At 47.5% G+C, this 17005-nt stretch overlaps 2 protein-coding genes across 2 annotated transcripts; one reads left to right on the top strand and one right to left on the bottom strand.

Moving 5' to 3' along the window:
• Positions 1–5806: 5806 nt before the first annotated feature.
• Positions 5807–6946, bottom strand: ARMCX3 (armadillo repeat containing X-linked 3; the record flags this gene model as incomplete). The annotated part of the gene is made up of 1 exon (XM_084259087.1): positions 5807–6946. One exon carries the CDS (start codon positions 6944–6946, stop codon positions 5807–5809), a length of 1140 nt encoding a protein of 379 aa, XP_084115213.1.
• Positions 6947–14382: 7436 nt separating this feature from the next.
• LOC311187078 (protein ARMCX6-like) lies at positions 14383–15285 on the top strand (the record flags this gene model as incomplete). The annotated part of the gene is made up of 1 exon (XM_084258312.1): positions 14383–15285. The coding sequence occupies one exon, from the start codon at positions 14383–14385 to the stop codon at positions 15283–15285; it is 903 nt and encodes a 300-aa protein (XP_084114438.1).
• Positions 15286–17005: the final 1720 nt, after the last annotated feature.

Raw genomic sequence — 17005 nt, 5'->3', positions numbered from 1 at the left:
ACTTCACACCATACACAAAAGTATCTACTAGAAGGATTAAACACACACACACACACACACACACACATACACAGAGCTATTATTAAAAGCTTGAAAAAAATATAAAATCTTGAGGTGAGAAAAGTCTGATTCAGCATGAGCCCAAACCTACAAGCCATACTGGGAAAAGCTGAATGATTTGATTACCTAAAAATATAGATCATCTACAGAGAAATGCTTAAGTTATGTGAGGTAAGATATGCGTGTAAGAATACACATGACTGTATTTTACGTGAAATAAGAGTTGCAAAACAGAACAATATATGGACCATGAGTTCATTTTCATCATAGAATACATTGGATTGATAATAGTAGATAACTGTAAAGATGAGTGAGAAAAGGGCACTTTTATGTTTTAATTTATGTGTTTATCTGTTTTAATTTTTTATAGACATGTTGCTACTACAGTTTAAGAAAACACAATAAAGGAAAAATTAGAGTGCATTGTGAAAAACAATCTTTCAAAGTGCTGGTAACTCTCAAATATGTCTCAGAATGGGAGTCAAGTATCCAGTTGGAGACATAATTTTGTCTTCCAAAACAGAGGCTACAATATGACTTTCTTCTAGAGATGCTAACATTTCCCTTTTCCAAGCTGAAACAAATACATATCTGGGCCTTCTATCAGTAGCTTAAAAAAAAGCTAAAAAACCAATTCCAGGGATTTACTAGTGTCTTAGTATTTCCCTGATTATATCATATCCACCTAAATAAATGTGATTATATATACAGGTTGTGTAATTAAAGACATTCACAAGTCAGGGCGTTTATAGCATAGAGATTTTACCTTTATATCAAAAAGGTCATCCAGAATTTAATTTTCATAAATGGCACAATGCAATTTAATACTTTTTTGTTATAGATTTCATGGGCCAGTTTAATAAGAGGTGATGATTGAAGATGTTAAATAATAGCTGATTATAAAAATCATACTCTGAATCAGCTTGAATGGATTTAAGCTTTATAAAATATTTTAAATATTGCTTGTTTGGCTTGGTCTTGCCCAGATTTCATCTTCTCTAATATCAAAAAAGAAGCAATTATGATATCTAATAAATTAACTCTTTGAAAAAAAAGGAAAAGGAAGAAATAACTAAAGAGTTGACAATTCATTTTGTGTGTGTTTAATAACAAGTTATTATTACTCATTGGACAAAAACAAATCTGGAAAAGGAGTAGATTAATCAATGGGTAGAAGCAAATGCATTGCAAGTACTATAGTCTTCTCCTGCTCTAAGAATATACATCTCTCAAAATCTGTATGAATTTTCCTTCATGACACATATTAATAATCATAAAACTACCATCCACTGAGGCTCTAGGCAGAGGATTATTATAATTATGTCAAAGGAGAAACATGTTCTACCTCTTGCATACAAGTATTTGATTTAAAAAAGTCAATACCCATAGCAGACATAGTTCTACTTTGATGGTACCAATATCTAGCTACTTCAGTTGACCTGATTCCTTGAGCACTAAATAATGTTCTGAATATAATTTGGTTTCTGATGTGGATTAGGGAGAGAATGTTCTGAGCAACAAACACTTAAAAATCTGGTCTACTTAGTAATTGTATTTCTTATAATAACATAAATTATCATTCTGTTTTGTATTTTCAAAAAGAATTCCACTCCATTTGGTGCTATAGCCTTAGCAATCTTAGAAATGCTCAATAAACAGGAAACTTTAAGTCCAAAGATGCTTGTATTGCACTCGCTTTTTCCTTTAGTAAGTGTAATAGGTCAACAGGGTCAGACAGTCACACTTAACCCGCTCTCAATGGTGGATTGTTGGCATTTGCATAAGCCTTTAGAGTTATCCCTCCAATAAGACTTCATTCTCTTCTCCCTCTCTCCTCCCTGCCTCCTACCTGTCCCCAAGCACACAGATTGCCCAGGCCTTCCCACAGACCTGACAGGACCCAGTGAAGAGGGTCAAGTGTGGAGATATGGCATCTGGCATCTGAAAAGCAGATTCCCCTTATCCTGCTTACTACCACACCGTCAGGGCATGGCAGACCAGGAGCCAGTATCGAGTTTCCTGCATCCAGGAAGGTAAGATAGTTCTTATTCAAAGGCAACAAAGGGTCACAATTTGAACAGAAGGAGAAAACCTTCAGTCTGGGGTGTGATGTAACAGGAATCTGAAGAAGGTAGCATTGAAAATAATAATAATCTTTCCTAGACAAGTCATTCTCAAGGGAACTTAGCAGAGAAATTAAGCAGAGACATAAACACAAAATTTTCCAGAACCACATCAATTTGCTAAGCCTACACTTGAAATCTCTTTAGAAAGAAGGCAAGTAAAACATGAACTTTTAAAAAGATAACCAGTTTCCTGAGCCCTGAAGTGCTATACTTCTGGTGATGATTTGTAAGGGAACTGCCCTCCATCTTTGCAAAATTGCCTTTGAACACATTTGGCTGGGATAAACCCACTTACATTCCTAAAACCACCAGAGTAGAACAAAATCAAAATGGCAGGATCGTTTGAGTTTCTAATTCCCTCAGCTTCCCATGAGCTGTCATTCTTTTTCAAAGAGAGGACTCTGCTTCCTCCCTGCCCCCATGTGCTGCCACAGTCCTAGAACTGTGCCCTTCCCAAAATGACCGAGAGTGTCACCTCTTATATGAACACAGCAGGACAACGGCATGTGGCTTGACCAAGAGGCCCTCCCGGGTCAGGCAGCCCCACATCTGTTCCACATGGCACTTTCAGTCTGGGTGATTCTATTGTAAACAACAAGCGGTGTGGGGCATCCAAAGTACATACAGTACCCATAAGGCTGGGCCACATTAAGACTAGCTCCTTCCCAGTCTCTGCTGAACCAGGGATCCCCAAATCCTGCCATCCAGTCACATGCAGGGTCACTGAATTACCATGGTGACTGCAACTGTTGCTCTGTACTCAGTGACCTGGTGTGATGGGAGTTAAATGGTCACCCCAAAGACAGAAACACAAGGAAACTATTGTCATTATACCCAAGGAGGGACTAAAAGTTAGGAGGAAGGGGAGGGAAGGGAAGAGACCTGCAAGGCCTGTGCCCCTGCCACAAGGTGGCTGGCTATTATTCCTCCACCTCACTTTCACCCTATGCATAGACATCACTCAGCATCCCCAAGGTCAACATCACTCAGCATCCCCAAGGTCAACATGGCTTGATGTGAAATTTCTTCAGAAGTTCAAGCTACATATCTGGGTCAGGGGACAAATTTGTTCTCATTTTCTCAAGTATCTCCAATGAGTATTTTTTAGGAAAACACTTTTATATCAGGCTCTGAAAATTTATCTACAGTATACAATTTTATGAATAGAATGTATAGGAATATGGACAGTAAAAAGAGTGGAAGGGGATAGTGTTTCAATCCAGTGCTGCTTTTTTCCAGAGGCCATAGTCTGTTACACTTTTTTTTCAGCCCTCCACTCATTTTCTCTCATCCTTCTCTGTAGGGCATCACATCCACTCCCAAGTCTTCAATTCATGCATCCTCTACTGACTCCAAGTTACTTTCAGCCCAGTTTTCTCCTCTGATGTCCAGCTCAATACATTAAAATGACAACAGGGTTTCTCCACCTAGCTGTGACACAGGTAACTCTATTTTACATGGATTTACCTTCCCCTCCAAAATCTTTCTCTACTACGTAGTAACAGAGTTCCCTTTCTCCACATCCCATCCTTAAAAATGTGTCAAAAGAATCCTCACATATATGTGGCTCAGTAAGGTCACCATACCCAACAACTTTAAACCAACCATTCCCTGGTGGTTTTGTCTGCTACTTACGACGTAAGAGCGCATACATGTGAGCCTGGGGTTAAAGCCAGATGATAACTGAGCAGAAGATTTCACTCTTTTTCCTGGTCTCATATTTGACGTAGGACAGCATCCCAAAACTGACTAGGAATATGTTGTGGGGGCTGGTGAGATGATGTCTGGGGAAACACATCGAGTCCTTATTCCTTTGAGAAATTATCTTAACAGCTGCCTTGCAGGAATGACAGAACTCTACACAGTACTCACTTAATAAATGCTATCCTTTATTGTTATTATTTATTAAATGACACTGACACATGGCAGAATGCCCCAGCAAAACAAAGGTCGACCAAAAAACTATCAATCCTGTTTTCTAGGAAATAAAGGGTACTCACTTTTCTTAATTAACTGCTACGTGCCAGATGATTCTAAGTATTTGGCATGTGTTATTTCATTTTATCCTCATGACAAGCCCTGTCTTCACCACTCATCTATCATTTCAGAAAGGAAACTTCAATCCATCTCACTTTTAATCTAAATATGTTTTTCACTCAGTACATGCTCTCAGATCAATCACCTGCTTCATTACCAGCACTTTTCAAAATTTTTCAAAAACTTCCAAAAAATCAATAATCATTTCAGATAAATAAACCACAAAAATGAATACTAAGTAAAAAGATTAAGATCACTCACTATCCTTCCACCCCAAAATAAGCACTGTCACTATTTGGATGTCTGTAATTCCAGAGATTTGAGGGTCTATTTAAATGTATGTTATATTATCCTCAAAAATGGAATCACACTATGAATACTGCTATTGAAACTACCTTTCTTATTTAACAATGCATGATGAATATATTCTCCTGAAAATATAGATTTCCATCAACATTTTTATCATACACCATGTGAATATGCTTTAATCTGTTTAACCAATCCAGCGTGCTAGTCACTTGTCTGTAATTTTTATTATTTTAGACTATGCTGGGATTATACAGCCTTATGCATATAGTCTTTGGCCAATAATGCAATTACTTCCTTGGTATGAAGGGTTTATATATTTTAAGGTTTACGATATGTGGTACCAAATGGCCTTCCACAAACCTTGTACTAGGGTATGAAAGAGTCCATTTTGCCACGCCCTCGTGGACACTGCACAATAGGAGACAGGGGCTTCTATGTGAATTCCTATTATCCTTTCTAGTCAAAAATATTTAGTGGCTCTCGGGGTTCTATGGGGGGTAATATTCAAACAGCTTGCCACAAACTGGTCTCACCCAGCTTTCCAAAAGTATTTACTTTTATTCCTTACCCTTGCCAGTCTAAACAGACCAGTGTCCTAGAAAGAGAGTTCCTACCTCCAGGTCTTCTCACACCAGTCACCCCTTACTCCCATCTCATGGAATGCCCTAACCACCTATCCCATTCAGGACTCATTTTAAATGGCTGCTTTCTACATGAATCTTGAGCTGACTACCTACCCCATGGAATCTTCGGCTTCCTCTGTGCTCTGAGAGCGTACATTGCACAATCACTATATGCTCCGGATATTCTCAGTTATCTTTTTGTTTGTATGTTTCTTATCTTTCCATCTAGATTATAAACCAAAGGACAAGAATGGTTGCTTGCTTTCTTCTTTCTTTTTTTTTGTCTTTCCAGCATTAACACGCAAGTTTATTGATGATACACAAATGAAGTCAATGCAAATGACAGGAGGGAGCTTACTTAGTATGAATTGGTTCACTGTCACTTATGCCGAGAAAACAGTAAAAATATTTCAATCTAGGCAGCAAGATAAAAAGCAACAAACATGTTTTCAGAACAAGTAGTGATATTCATCCAGCTTAAACCTGAAGATCAACTCGGATAATATCTGTGTTGATGATACAATATGATATTCGTTATTCAAAATTGGCAGCTGAAAGGATATATAAACATATATATCCTTGCCATATAAACAAGGTGGAGAAAAGGAATAGTTTACAATGTGTGCTGCTTCTACACTACAAAATCAAAAGTTACTCCTGGCTCTTTGGGATCACACGTTCAGTCACTTTGGCCATGAATTTTCCAACTTTTACTTTCACCAAAAAGTCATGGTGACTTTCTATCCCCAGAATCTTATCAGCACACACTTGAAATTCTTTTAAAAAGAAAAACAGCGAACCTTCACCGAACTGATTCTGAGTAGGTTCATTTTCTTCCCATTTAAAATGGTCAATTATGTTCTCAAATATGACCAGAAGTTTAAGAATAACCTCTTTGTTCTCCTTCTTATTAAAGAGGGAACCCAGGGAAGATGGTACTTGGGCCCTGAGCAGTTCTCTGGGCATGGCTGGATTTTCAGCCAAATTCAAAAGGAGTTTCAAAACCTGAAGTTTGGTTTCTTCATTTCCCGTGGAAAATAAACGAAAAAAGTCTGAAATAGAATTAGCAAGCATGTGCTGATACTCATTAGTAACAGTCATATTTGTAAGCAATCTTAGTCCAGCCAGCTGCACAGATGAGTTCAAGCGAGAAGTGATTGTGTCATCACACACTTGATTCATGTATATCTTAAGCCTGCGCTGATTTTCAGCATTCACACTCAAGTTATTCAGGACAATTAAAGCCTTTTCCTTAACGATGGGATCCCGAGTATTGAGAATCTTTGCAACAATTGGGAGACCACCCAGATCACGAATAATATCTCTGTTAAATGCATAAGCAGCATTGTTACCCAGAGCAATTAACGCTGCTTCCAGAATATAAGGCTTTTCAGACATCTCCACCAAGCAAAGAACTTTCTGCAGCTCTTGAGGGGATAAAACAGTATCATCTGAATTGGGGGAAGCCCGTTTCTGGACAGCTCTACGAGCCCGGGTAGCCCTGGCTCTGGCCCTGGCCCTAGCTCTGGTCCCAGCCTCAGTCCCAATCCGGGCCCAAGGTGGGTACCATACTATACCCTTGTTCTCACTGTTGTCATCATCATCATCAGACCAGTCATTGTACCTGGCCCCAGGACAATCCCCAGCATCATCCATATCTCCAGATCCACCCTCAGCCATTTTCTCCTTGTTCTGTTTTCTTCCCCGGGTCAGTCTATAAATGCAATAGCAGGCACCAGCCCCAATCACCAGTCCCGCAGTCACCCAGCCTACTTTCCTGGCGTAGCCCATGCAATCGTCCCTGACAAGAGCAGGGACCAAGGAATAGAATGGTCACTCAGGCTGGGGGAGGAGGGCTATGGGCCTGGGTGCGAGGCGGTGGAGAGTGATCCTCTTCAGCCACTTCAAGGCCACAGTAGCTGATACTGCAGGTGGACCTAGGGATGGAGGAGGGAGAGGGGTTTGAGTTTCTCTTCTCTTTGCCTTGCCCCATGCAGAGAGCTGCACAGGGGGGCAGGAGAACAGTAAATGATTACTTGGTAGGAAACCTTGATTATTAAACAAAATTCGCTCTATCCCAGTCATTTCACCCTCCCCACACCCTCCTCAGCCCACTCCCACCCCAAGCCCAGATAAAGGCAACAGAGACCACAGTCTCCGCTGGGACCTAAGCCAATTGCGAGTGTCTCCAGGGAGTGGCACTCTTGCACTAACCTCCTCAAGACGGGCAGATAGCCCCTTCTTCCCTCCCCTGGAGGTGAGCCACGCCCAACAACCCCTGCGATCTGCAGAGAGATCAGACAGAGTCAGTGAGAACTGAGGAGTTAAAGGATTGATTGCTCACTCCTCGATTTCCTGATTCACCTTCCAGGTTGTCAGATTTTTTTTTTTTAACCTCTCTGTGACATCCAAAACATGCACATGCTTGCCCCTTCCCTAGCCTGAAATGGGAGGGGTGTTAGGGAAATAAGGTAGAATTAGGTGAGCCTGTCCAACAGTAGCCGATTTCCAACCCCTCCCCCATTGCAGGCAGCCCCCACGCCCACACCGACCTCTACTGATCCGCGGAAACTTCCTCCCTCGCTTCAAGTGGTGCCACCTGCTACGGCAGACCTGCAGGATGACAGATCGAAAACATGGGGACTAAGTGCTGTTGAGAGAGAAGGATTATGAACAAAGTGTCTGATAGGTTTCCCTCCCGTCATCCTCCCCCTCCCTGCCCCCTCCCCCCGCGACACACGCGCGCGCACACACACATACACACACGCACACACACACTCTCAACGCACGCCATTTCGCCACAGTCCCGGGAGGGTGGTGAGATATACACTCCGTCTCAGACCTAACCTAGATTATTGCCATCTCTGGTTTCGTCTCCCCGCCCCACCACCGCCCCTCTGAGGGTTCGCAGATGGTCTTACCCTCAAATCGACCTTCACCGATCGGGGTTAATTTCTTTCCTCTCCCCTTGCCTGGTGTGGTGCCGCAACTACCGAAAGACTGGCAACCCGGGAGAAGCTCGCACCCACTGGACACAGAGGCACGGTCAGGAAGATCCAGTCACCAGCAGAAAGACGGGAAACAGCCGCGACTGAGTGCTTGGTGGACGGGCCCGTCCCCAGAACACGAAACTCTTTCCTAATTCGGAGGCCTGACTGTCAAAGGTTTCCCACTCTTACGGCCCCTCTCGGGGTTCTGCTGACACATCACACTGCACCCCGCCCCCCCCCCGCCCCGCAATGTCCAGCCTTTCCCCTCCGGCACTGTCCTGAAGGACCGGGGGCCAACACCCAGGCCACAGCTCCCTTTCCGGATTACGGGCCTCGGCTCCCAGCGGACTCCCACCTCCCGACCTCAGGGAGACTCCCTAAACACGCCCCAGCTAACCATTTCGCAGCATCGATCTGGACTGCAAACGGGACAGCTATCTTGGAAAGCCGGGCGGCGAGTGGGAGAGACGACGGAGGCGCCTCTGGACCCGCGACGGTCTCCGCCCTAATGCCCTCAGCCACCCCCACCTTCAGGAATCTCCCAGTCACAGACCTGCAGGGATCCGGGACAATTTCCTTCCCCTCCTCCTCCTTCACTCCGCCGCAGGTCCGCTCGCCCTCAGGGCACTGGGGAGCTGGTACTCAGACGGGAACAACGACCAGAACAAGAAGGACTTCTGCACACGTCAGCTCTTGGTCACGTGAGGACTACGTCATCCACCAACTCGGGTCCCCAATTTCCCCTCCCACCAGCAGTGCGGCAGAAGAGGGCCCGCCCCCCTCCATTCCCTCCCCCATACCAGGCCTTGTTACTCTTTCTTCTTTGCTAATCTCATCTCCCCCGTACTTGTTTTTGCCTTCCTCCCAGTACCAGAAAGGGACAGCATCTTCCCCTGGGGCTACTGGCCGCTTGGACTTTTTTGAAAATTTGTCTCTTCCTTCCCTAGGCTCCTGGGACAGCAACCTCTCCTTCCACCCCCCTCCTCCTAGCTATTAATATCTAACATTTCCTCAGAAATCTAGTCCCAGATCTGAAACGTACAAGCCTTCAGAAAAGTAGACCCATGGTGAGAGTGTGCTTTTTCATTCCTTAATACTTTCTTGTTCTTTTTGTTCTACCCTTTCCCTCCTCCCCACTCCCCTGCATTCTTTGTGAGAAAAAGATTACTATAAAGCTCTTTTCATTTGAGGAAAAAAGAGTAGGAGTTGGAGACAGATGTTGGGTGATGGCCTCCAAAAGTTACATTTTCTCGCTTGTGGGGAGTGTTACATGCTTCACTCAAAGCACTCCCAATGTCTTTTGGGCCTAGCACACAACACAACCCTGAATGAGCTGATCAGGTTGTCTGAGAACACAGAAGTCTTCTGACTAGGCCAGTCAGGAGACCTGCAGACCTTCGCTTGCATCACTGGGCAAAGAAACCCTCAGAAGCCAGAAACAGAAAGAGTGCAGTAGAAATCACGACTTGGGAGGATATCTGTCAGATCAAGGGACACGCACACTGACAAAATGAATGGCATACAAAGAATGTTATCAAATATACATGGATACAAATAGAGAAATGTCATCTTTCAATGAAACCAGTGTTCGAGAACGCTGAGACAAAGACAAATTCAACTAAATCCGGCATCCAGTAATTCGTGTGAAACCATTTCACCCACTGGTTTGATGGCTCGATGATTCACTTGTCAGCAATGATTTAACTTTTTTTATAGTGGGAAAGGTAATAAGGTGATGCCAGAGGATGGGGTCTATAGAGGGATGTTCCCTGAAGCCTGGATAGAGGGTTAGTATGAGCATAACTTGTTCAAATCCACAGCCAATGGGGGATACATCGAGAGACTGGGAAGTTTGGGAACAGGCAAAATTTCAGAGCAGTTCATATCAGTGTAATTTCTGGGAGGCAGTATTAGGACAAGAGCGACATTTAGCAAACAGAAACCAAATCAACTGTATGTTTCTGTGTTTGGAAAAAGTTTATGTGCAGTGAAGGGGCTTATTCAAGCATTGGGATATATGAAAAGGAGTCAGAGGAAAGTGCTGGTAGCTCCCACCCAAGCACTTTCTGGATGAGAGGGAATTTTGGCGAAGATGAATGGAACATTTCATCCCCTTGATGTGTAAGAGTACTTCAAGCTTCCTTAGCTGAAAGCCACTTCTTGAGGTGAACTATTGCCCTTGCTCTGATTGTAAGCTCACCAAGCAACCTTTTGAATTTATGGCTTCCCAAGTAGTAACTTGTCTACAGGGAGAGAAATGGGCTAGTAAGACCGAGAGGAACTGCCATACCTGTGACAGTTGTATTTCTCACTCCTGTTCAAACCTAGCTTCCCTTGTGGCCTATTTACAGGGAGAGAATGTAGAGATCCATGAGTCTGGCCATTCAAGTCTAGATTTATGTGTAAGTCTCTATGAGTGGGGGTCTTTCCTTGACAGAGGCATCTGTTCTCAGCATACAGATGAAGCCGAGGATGATGGCGCAACACTGAACACAAGACCCTAGACTGTAGGTGCAACCTTGTAGAAACCTGTCAGGGGAGCCAGGTGGCTTTCACTCAAATGACAAATGTGTGCATTGCCATTTCCAAGCTGTATCTCTCTCATGCTCAGTGAATGTGAAAATGCCAACTAAGATATGCTGTGACAAATAAGCCCCCAGAACCTCAGTCACCGCTGAACAAAGGGTTAATATATAAAATAGTTAAAGGGTGGGCATTATGCCAGAAACAGAACAGCTCAATACTTTCTTGCTAAAGTTTCACTATTGGACCAAGATAAAAAACTGAAAATCAGTAGAAATTATGACATCCCAAAGAGGACATGATAGATGGTCTCTGGAATAATTGGAAAATATACCAAAGCAGGGAGGTAGTTTATACTAGAAAAGAGAGATAAGAAGCAGTGCTATTGTCCTTGAAGCCTGGCAAAGAGTTGTAAAAATGTGTCTTGGTTGTAGAGGCACATCTATGACACCAGCAATACCTGCGTTTAGCTCTTCATACTCCTTAGTTCTCATGTATATGTTCAAAACTCACAAAAGCTGTTTATGTAAGTACTTAGCAGCCCAAAATGGAATGGCAGATAGTTGAATGTTCGAGTTCTGTTAGAGTAAGTTTTCATAAATAGAATTCACTCTTCTGGAAGCAGTAAATAAAGGATGTTGAAAAGAACAATATAACAACACGATGTTGAAAGAAATGAGGTGGAGGGTTAGAGAGACGGGGCATGATATTGGTGAGTGAATTTGAACTATAAAAATGAGGGAACAGAAAGTTGTGATGTGCTCTGGACTTCTGAATATTCACCAGCCAGGCACCCTGGGCTCCCAGGCTTACCTCCAAAAAGGGCCTCCTCCACACAGGGGCCCCTCACCCAGGGAGCTTCCTGCTGGGGTGTCATATTTCAACGTTCTAAGAAAGAGGCTGCCTAAGGGTCTATATTTAGAGTATGACTCCCCAGCATGGACAGCTGGATGTCTGGGGACTAACTTCTGCATACTTGGTCCCTGAGTTCTGGGATTATCCTGAGGGGGTGTAAGGGTGGTGCAATGAAATGGTAACAGAAGGAGGGAATGAAAAACCTCTTTCTCTTGGTAACTACTTGGGATCCTGTAAACTATCCTTTGTGAGGGGAAAACGATAAGCATGTCAGGGTTGCTGAAGCGATTCTGTCACCCACCGGCCCCGCCCCCCACTGGAAGATGCTGAACACTAGCCACTGCCAGGGTTGCATGTACTACCTGATGACAGATACAGGAGACAGCGCACCGGTGTCATGGTGGCGTGAAAATGCCATCTGTTGAGTCTTGTTCCCACCAGCGGAATAGCACAGAATTCTCTAATCACAGGGATGTAGGAGTTCCACCATGAAACTTCAGAACAGATTTTTAAAATCTCTGATTGAAAAGCAGACTCAATTTCAAAGTTATTAATCTGTAAGAATTCATCTAAAGATGTAAGATTTATCTGAAATGGGGCCGACATAAAGTCTGTCCTCTGATGTCAGAATGAAAGCCCGCCCATGGTCTTCTATGAAGAGCTCAGTCACCTGACACCTAATACTGTGGGTTCAGCTAGGAAGAAGAAAAGGGCTAGTGGTTCACTTCTCTAAAGTCCTCATGAAGAAGACACCCACCACCTCACTTGAGATGCATTTTATCGGTCACTGTATAAATCATATCGAAAGCACACTTGTTTTGTTTGTAGGAATACATTTTTAAATTTTAATATGCTGTTTGAAGGCTGCTATTTCCTGTGCAGTCAAAAGAAAATATTTTCAAGCTGGCACAAATCAACCAAATCAATGAGGCCTCCCTTTTAACTGGGAAATTTTGTTTTTGCTACATATATTTAAAGACTTGGATTCTTTGTTGTCCCTGTGAGATAGTAGCTTTATTGTATTTCCTGATTACAGAATACCGTAGCTCCAGTCAATAAAAAACTGAAGGAAGGATGAAATAGAACATGGATCCAAAATATCAATAAAACCTCACTTCTTGAGCTCTTTTTGTCTTCCTCCTTAGCTTTGGAGCAGAGACTGAATGTGAAAAGGGGTAGAAATTCAGCGGGTCAGGCAGGGGTTTCAGCCTCAAGAAAAGGGAGAGACATTTCCTGGAGAAGAAGTAGAAGTGAACGGTAGACCCGGAGATACTGGCCCTTCCTGTAATTAGAGAAAGGCAAATTCACACACCAGAGAGCCACGGCCACTTCTGGTTTCTGGTATTGTTACAGAGGAAAAGAGTGACAGGGCCCAGTGTGATGGGGGGGAGGGGGGAGGTACGGGGCAGGCTGGCGCCTGCCGCACTGCTTGTGGGAGTGGAAATTGGGGACCAGAGCTCACTGGTGACGTGGTGGTCACGTGACCAAGAGCTGCCTAGAACAGAAGTCCTGCTAGTCGCCTCCGTCTGGGTACCAGCCCCCTATTACTCTGCAGGCGTGTGAAGGAAGAAGGAAAACTAGCCCGGACGGTGCAGGTCGGTGAGAGCGTGGTTTCTGCTTGGAGGCAGGTGGGGGTGGGAAGGGGCCACGAGTGTCACGGCTCTTGGCGTGGGCCGATGGGGGCTGTGTCCCCGTCTCGCCCGCTTTCCGCATACCGCCCCCCAGCCCCTTGCCGGTTTTCCCGGGGAGAGCCGGCGGACTTCGGGCGGGGGTCCGGGGAGTGGATGGCGGTGACAGCGGCTCCCAGGAAGGGAAGCTTCCACCATCAGCGCGCGCGCGTCCCGATTGCTGCTCCGTCCACCAAGCGCTTCATGCCCTCGGCCCCCTGTCTGTCTGCAGGTCTGTAAGTCTCTTGGCCCGAACGTCTCCGCGAAAGTCGCGGCGAGGGAAAGAGCAAACTGCCTGGGGACCCGCAGGACGGGTCGCTGTGACGGTGCGGCGAGCCCTGGACCCTGGGAGGGGGTGGCGGGCCACGGAGGGCTCGGATCCGTGCGGGCCGGGTCCGAGTCGCCCTCTCCTGGCCCCTTCTCTCTCCACACCCCCTCCCATTTCAGCGCAGGGAAAGGGGTGTGGCGGCCTTTGCCTGGGAAATGGCGGACGACAGGGGGGAGGGGGGACGGGGACGCCCGCGTTAGGAAAGTCGGAGGGTGTGAGAAAGAATTTAAACTCAAAGGCCGGAATTTCAGAAAAGAGCTATGGGAATGTGCTGTCCGCATTGATCCTTCCACTCCACTTTCAGTCCCCTTGCCGGCTGGCTGCCTCTCCATCTGTCCTTCTGTCACAGCCTCTGTCCATCAGCCTCGGTGGAAGGAGCACTAGAAACAGAAGACCAGGGCAGAAGAAGGGATGTACCTGACTTTGGTGGAGGTGGGTGGGAGCAACTGCCTGCAATGCTCTGGGGACGTGTGGGTGCAGTGGTGGACATGCCCTGGGGGCTCCCCCCTGTCACCCCCCTGGGTCTCTGGCCACAGCCCACTCCCTGCCTTTCTCTGTGGGGCCTGGAAGAGACATGCTGGCTAAGGTGGCTGGAGGGTGACAGAAAAGAGCAGACGTAGTTTCTTAATAATTCCTAATAATCCATCCACTCTCTCGCTCAGAACTCGAACTCCATTCTGCATCTGGTGAGTAACCCTAATACTGTATTTAACCCATAGATTCATCACAAGAGAATTACAAGACCTGGGAGAGGCTGAAGACCACTCCCTGCCTCCACCACTCACCCTGGCCCTAGGGGTCCTCCTCATTCAGGTGGAGCAAGGCCCTCTGATGTCCTGCCCTAGGTCGGGCACAGACTGGAGCATGGGCCGGGCTCGGGAGGTGGGTTGGATGGCGGCAGGACTGATGATTGGGGCCGGGGCCTGCTACTGTGTCTACAAGCTAACCATAGGAAGAGAGGACGACGAGAAGCTTGACGAGGAGGAAGAGGAATGGGACGATGACCAGGAGCTGGATGAGGAAGAACCGGAGTTTTGGTTTGATTTCATGACCATGGATCGGCCCTGGAGTGAGGATAGGGACTGGACAGAACCTGGGGCCCCTGGTGGCACTGAGGACAGGCCCTCAGGTGGCGGCAAGGCCAACAGAACACACCCCGTAAAACAGCGCCCATTCCCTTATGAACATAAAAGTACTTGGAGTACTCAAAGCTTTAAAAATGTCACTTGTGTTCTGGGCCTCTCCAAGTGTCCTTCCATTCAGGGTAAAATGCCATTTGCTCAACCCAAGCATGCGGGTTGTTCATTGAGCCACAGTATCAGTAGTCATTTGGCCAGACTCTCCACTGCTGGAAACACAATCCCCACTCCCGACCCTGCTCTTAAGGAGGAGGCGGTCTGCACCCCGGATAACTGGAACGTGAGAGCTGAAGTTCAGGGCCAGATTAAGATGTCCATCAATGGAGTGTGTCGGCAGACTGTGTCACTCTGCGGCACCTCATGTCTGCAGCAGGCCGGATTAAAGTTGTTAATGGGCATGGCGGTTATTAATGACATGCTTGCCAAGCCCGTTGCAGACTTGAAGTTTCCTCTGATAACACAGGGAAGTGGCTGTGCCGAGGCGCAGGTTTGGAAACCCTTGATGGGTTTGTTTGAAAAGCCGGGCTGGGCAGGGGAGTTGCTGGGTGCCCAGGTGCTGCTCTCATTCATGTCCCTCTTAGTCAGGCCCGGAAACAGAGAGCTGCTCCCAGACACCCTGGTCTCTTAAGAGGCCGCCTCCCCAGAACGGGACCGACTGCACCCCAGCCCCACTTGGTGAACCCCGCTGGTGTTCTCCTCCAGAGACTCTGCGGTGGGTGTGCCTGAAGATCCGGCTTTAGCCAGTCACCGCACCCTGGGGTGGCAGCTACAGTTGCTGGAGGCAGGGTCCTGCTCTCCCTGGCCACGGGGTTCCCCCCAGCTCTGAGAGGCTGCTTGGGCGGGGCATGTGCAGGCCAAGGGCTTTGTAAGTCACTGCCCTGCAGCCTTCTCCCTGCGGCTGCTGCGAAGGGAGCCTTTCAGCTGCCAGCCCAGCACAGAGAACTCCCTATCAGGGCGTCACCAGGGAGGCCGGGCACCCGGTGCCCCTGTCGAACCCGGGCCACTTTGTGGAGGCCAGACCCAGGTGGGAGCTTGTGCCCGACCTGCAGTACTTTGTCTCTGCCCAGGTTGAACTCCTCTCACTCACCTTCTCCCGGGCCGGCCCGGCCCACCCCACGGGTGGTGAACCTCTTCATCAAATGAGGCCGCTCCCCTTCTGCCTGTGGTCCCCACTCAGCCTCACCCACCCAAGCCTGCGTCTGTGTGTAGCAACAATAAAGTCGTGTGTTTCGATTGGCATAACCCAGGCGCGCTCCTGTCCTTGAGTTGGCCGTCGCACCTGCACCGAGAGGAGGGGAGATGAACATGAGGAATGCTCAGGACCTGGGCGCCCTGACAAGGCCTGCTGCTCAGCGCTCCCGGGAGGTGGGCCGGGGGTGGGCTGTGGAGTTCAGGATGAGCTGCAAGAAGGCGGTGGAGGCCGGGGGCTGCTGCAGGGCAGTGAGGGTGGGTGGGAGTCGGGGAGGGTGCAATTCCGCTGCAAGGTTGAGAGACTGAGAGTCCACTGCACAGAAATCCCTCAGGGAGCAGGTGTCTCTCCTTGATGGCCAGCCCAGAGAAGAAGGTCAGCGTCCCTGGGCGTGCCTGCACATCCTTGCTGGCCACCAACACCCACCTGTGCACATGAGCACGTGCACCATGGTGCCATCCCGGTTGCCACTTGCCCAGGGCCAAAGTGCCGAAGTGCCCTCTCCTGGGAAGCAGCTACTCCACCTGCCTTCAGCACCGCTTCCTTGGCATCCCAAGCCCAAACTGGGGCAGGGTGAGAAGGATCAGCCCCTGTTTCCTCTGGAGGAACCCCCTTTCTGTGCTCTCCCAGCAGCTTCAGAGACATCCAGGAAAGGGAGCTTGGGATCCTCCATCCACTCCCAGTGCGGTGGGAGGGCAGAGGCTGAGGGCCCTTGGCATGGCCTTGGCCGGTCTGTCCACCCGGACACACCTCCACCCTTCGTCCAAGGCCCTGGCTGCCACCCCTTGGTGCAATGAGAGAGGCCAGCCCATCCCGGGTCCACTGAACCAGCCCTGGATCTGGATCTGGGCAATTTCACCATCCCTCCCCCACAACACAGGCCCCTCCCAGAAGCCTTGGCCCAGCTCCCCACAGCCAGGTGTCTTTCCAGGTGTCCAGCAATGGGCCTCTTCCTTCAAGCCCTGGTCAACACCGCCCACAAGACTGCGTCCCTTGGGCTAACCGCTTTTCCCTGGGGCTGGGGCCGGGGCAGTGGAGGGAGAGGGACACCATTCCTGCTGGTGCGCGCCTGCCCCATGCTTCAGAAGAGTGACTGGCATGGGCACCTGGCAAGTTCCAGGACCCACTCTGGGGAGTCCTCCTGCCTGGAAGGGGGCCC

The sequence above is a fragment of the Talpa europaea genome, assembly GCF_964194135.1.
Source record: "Talpa europaea genome assembly, chromosome: X".
In the NCBI taxonomy this organism is placed as follows: domain Eukaryota; kingdom Metazoa; phylum Chordata; class Mammalia; order Eulipotyphla; family Talpidae; genus Talpa; species Talpa europaea.
Note: the sequence above shows the minus strand (reverse complement) of the source record. Positions and strands in the feature narration are given on the sequence as shown.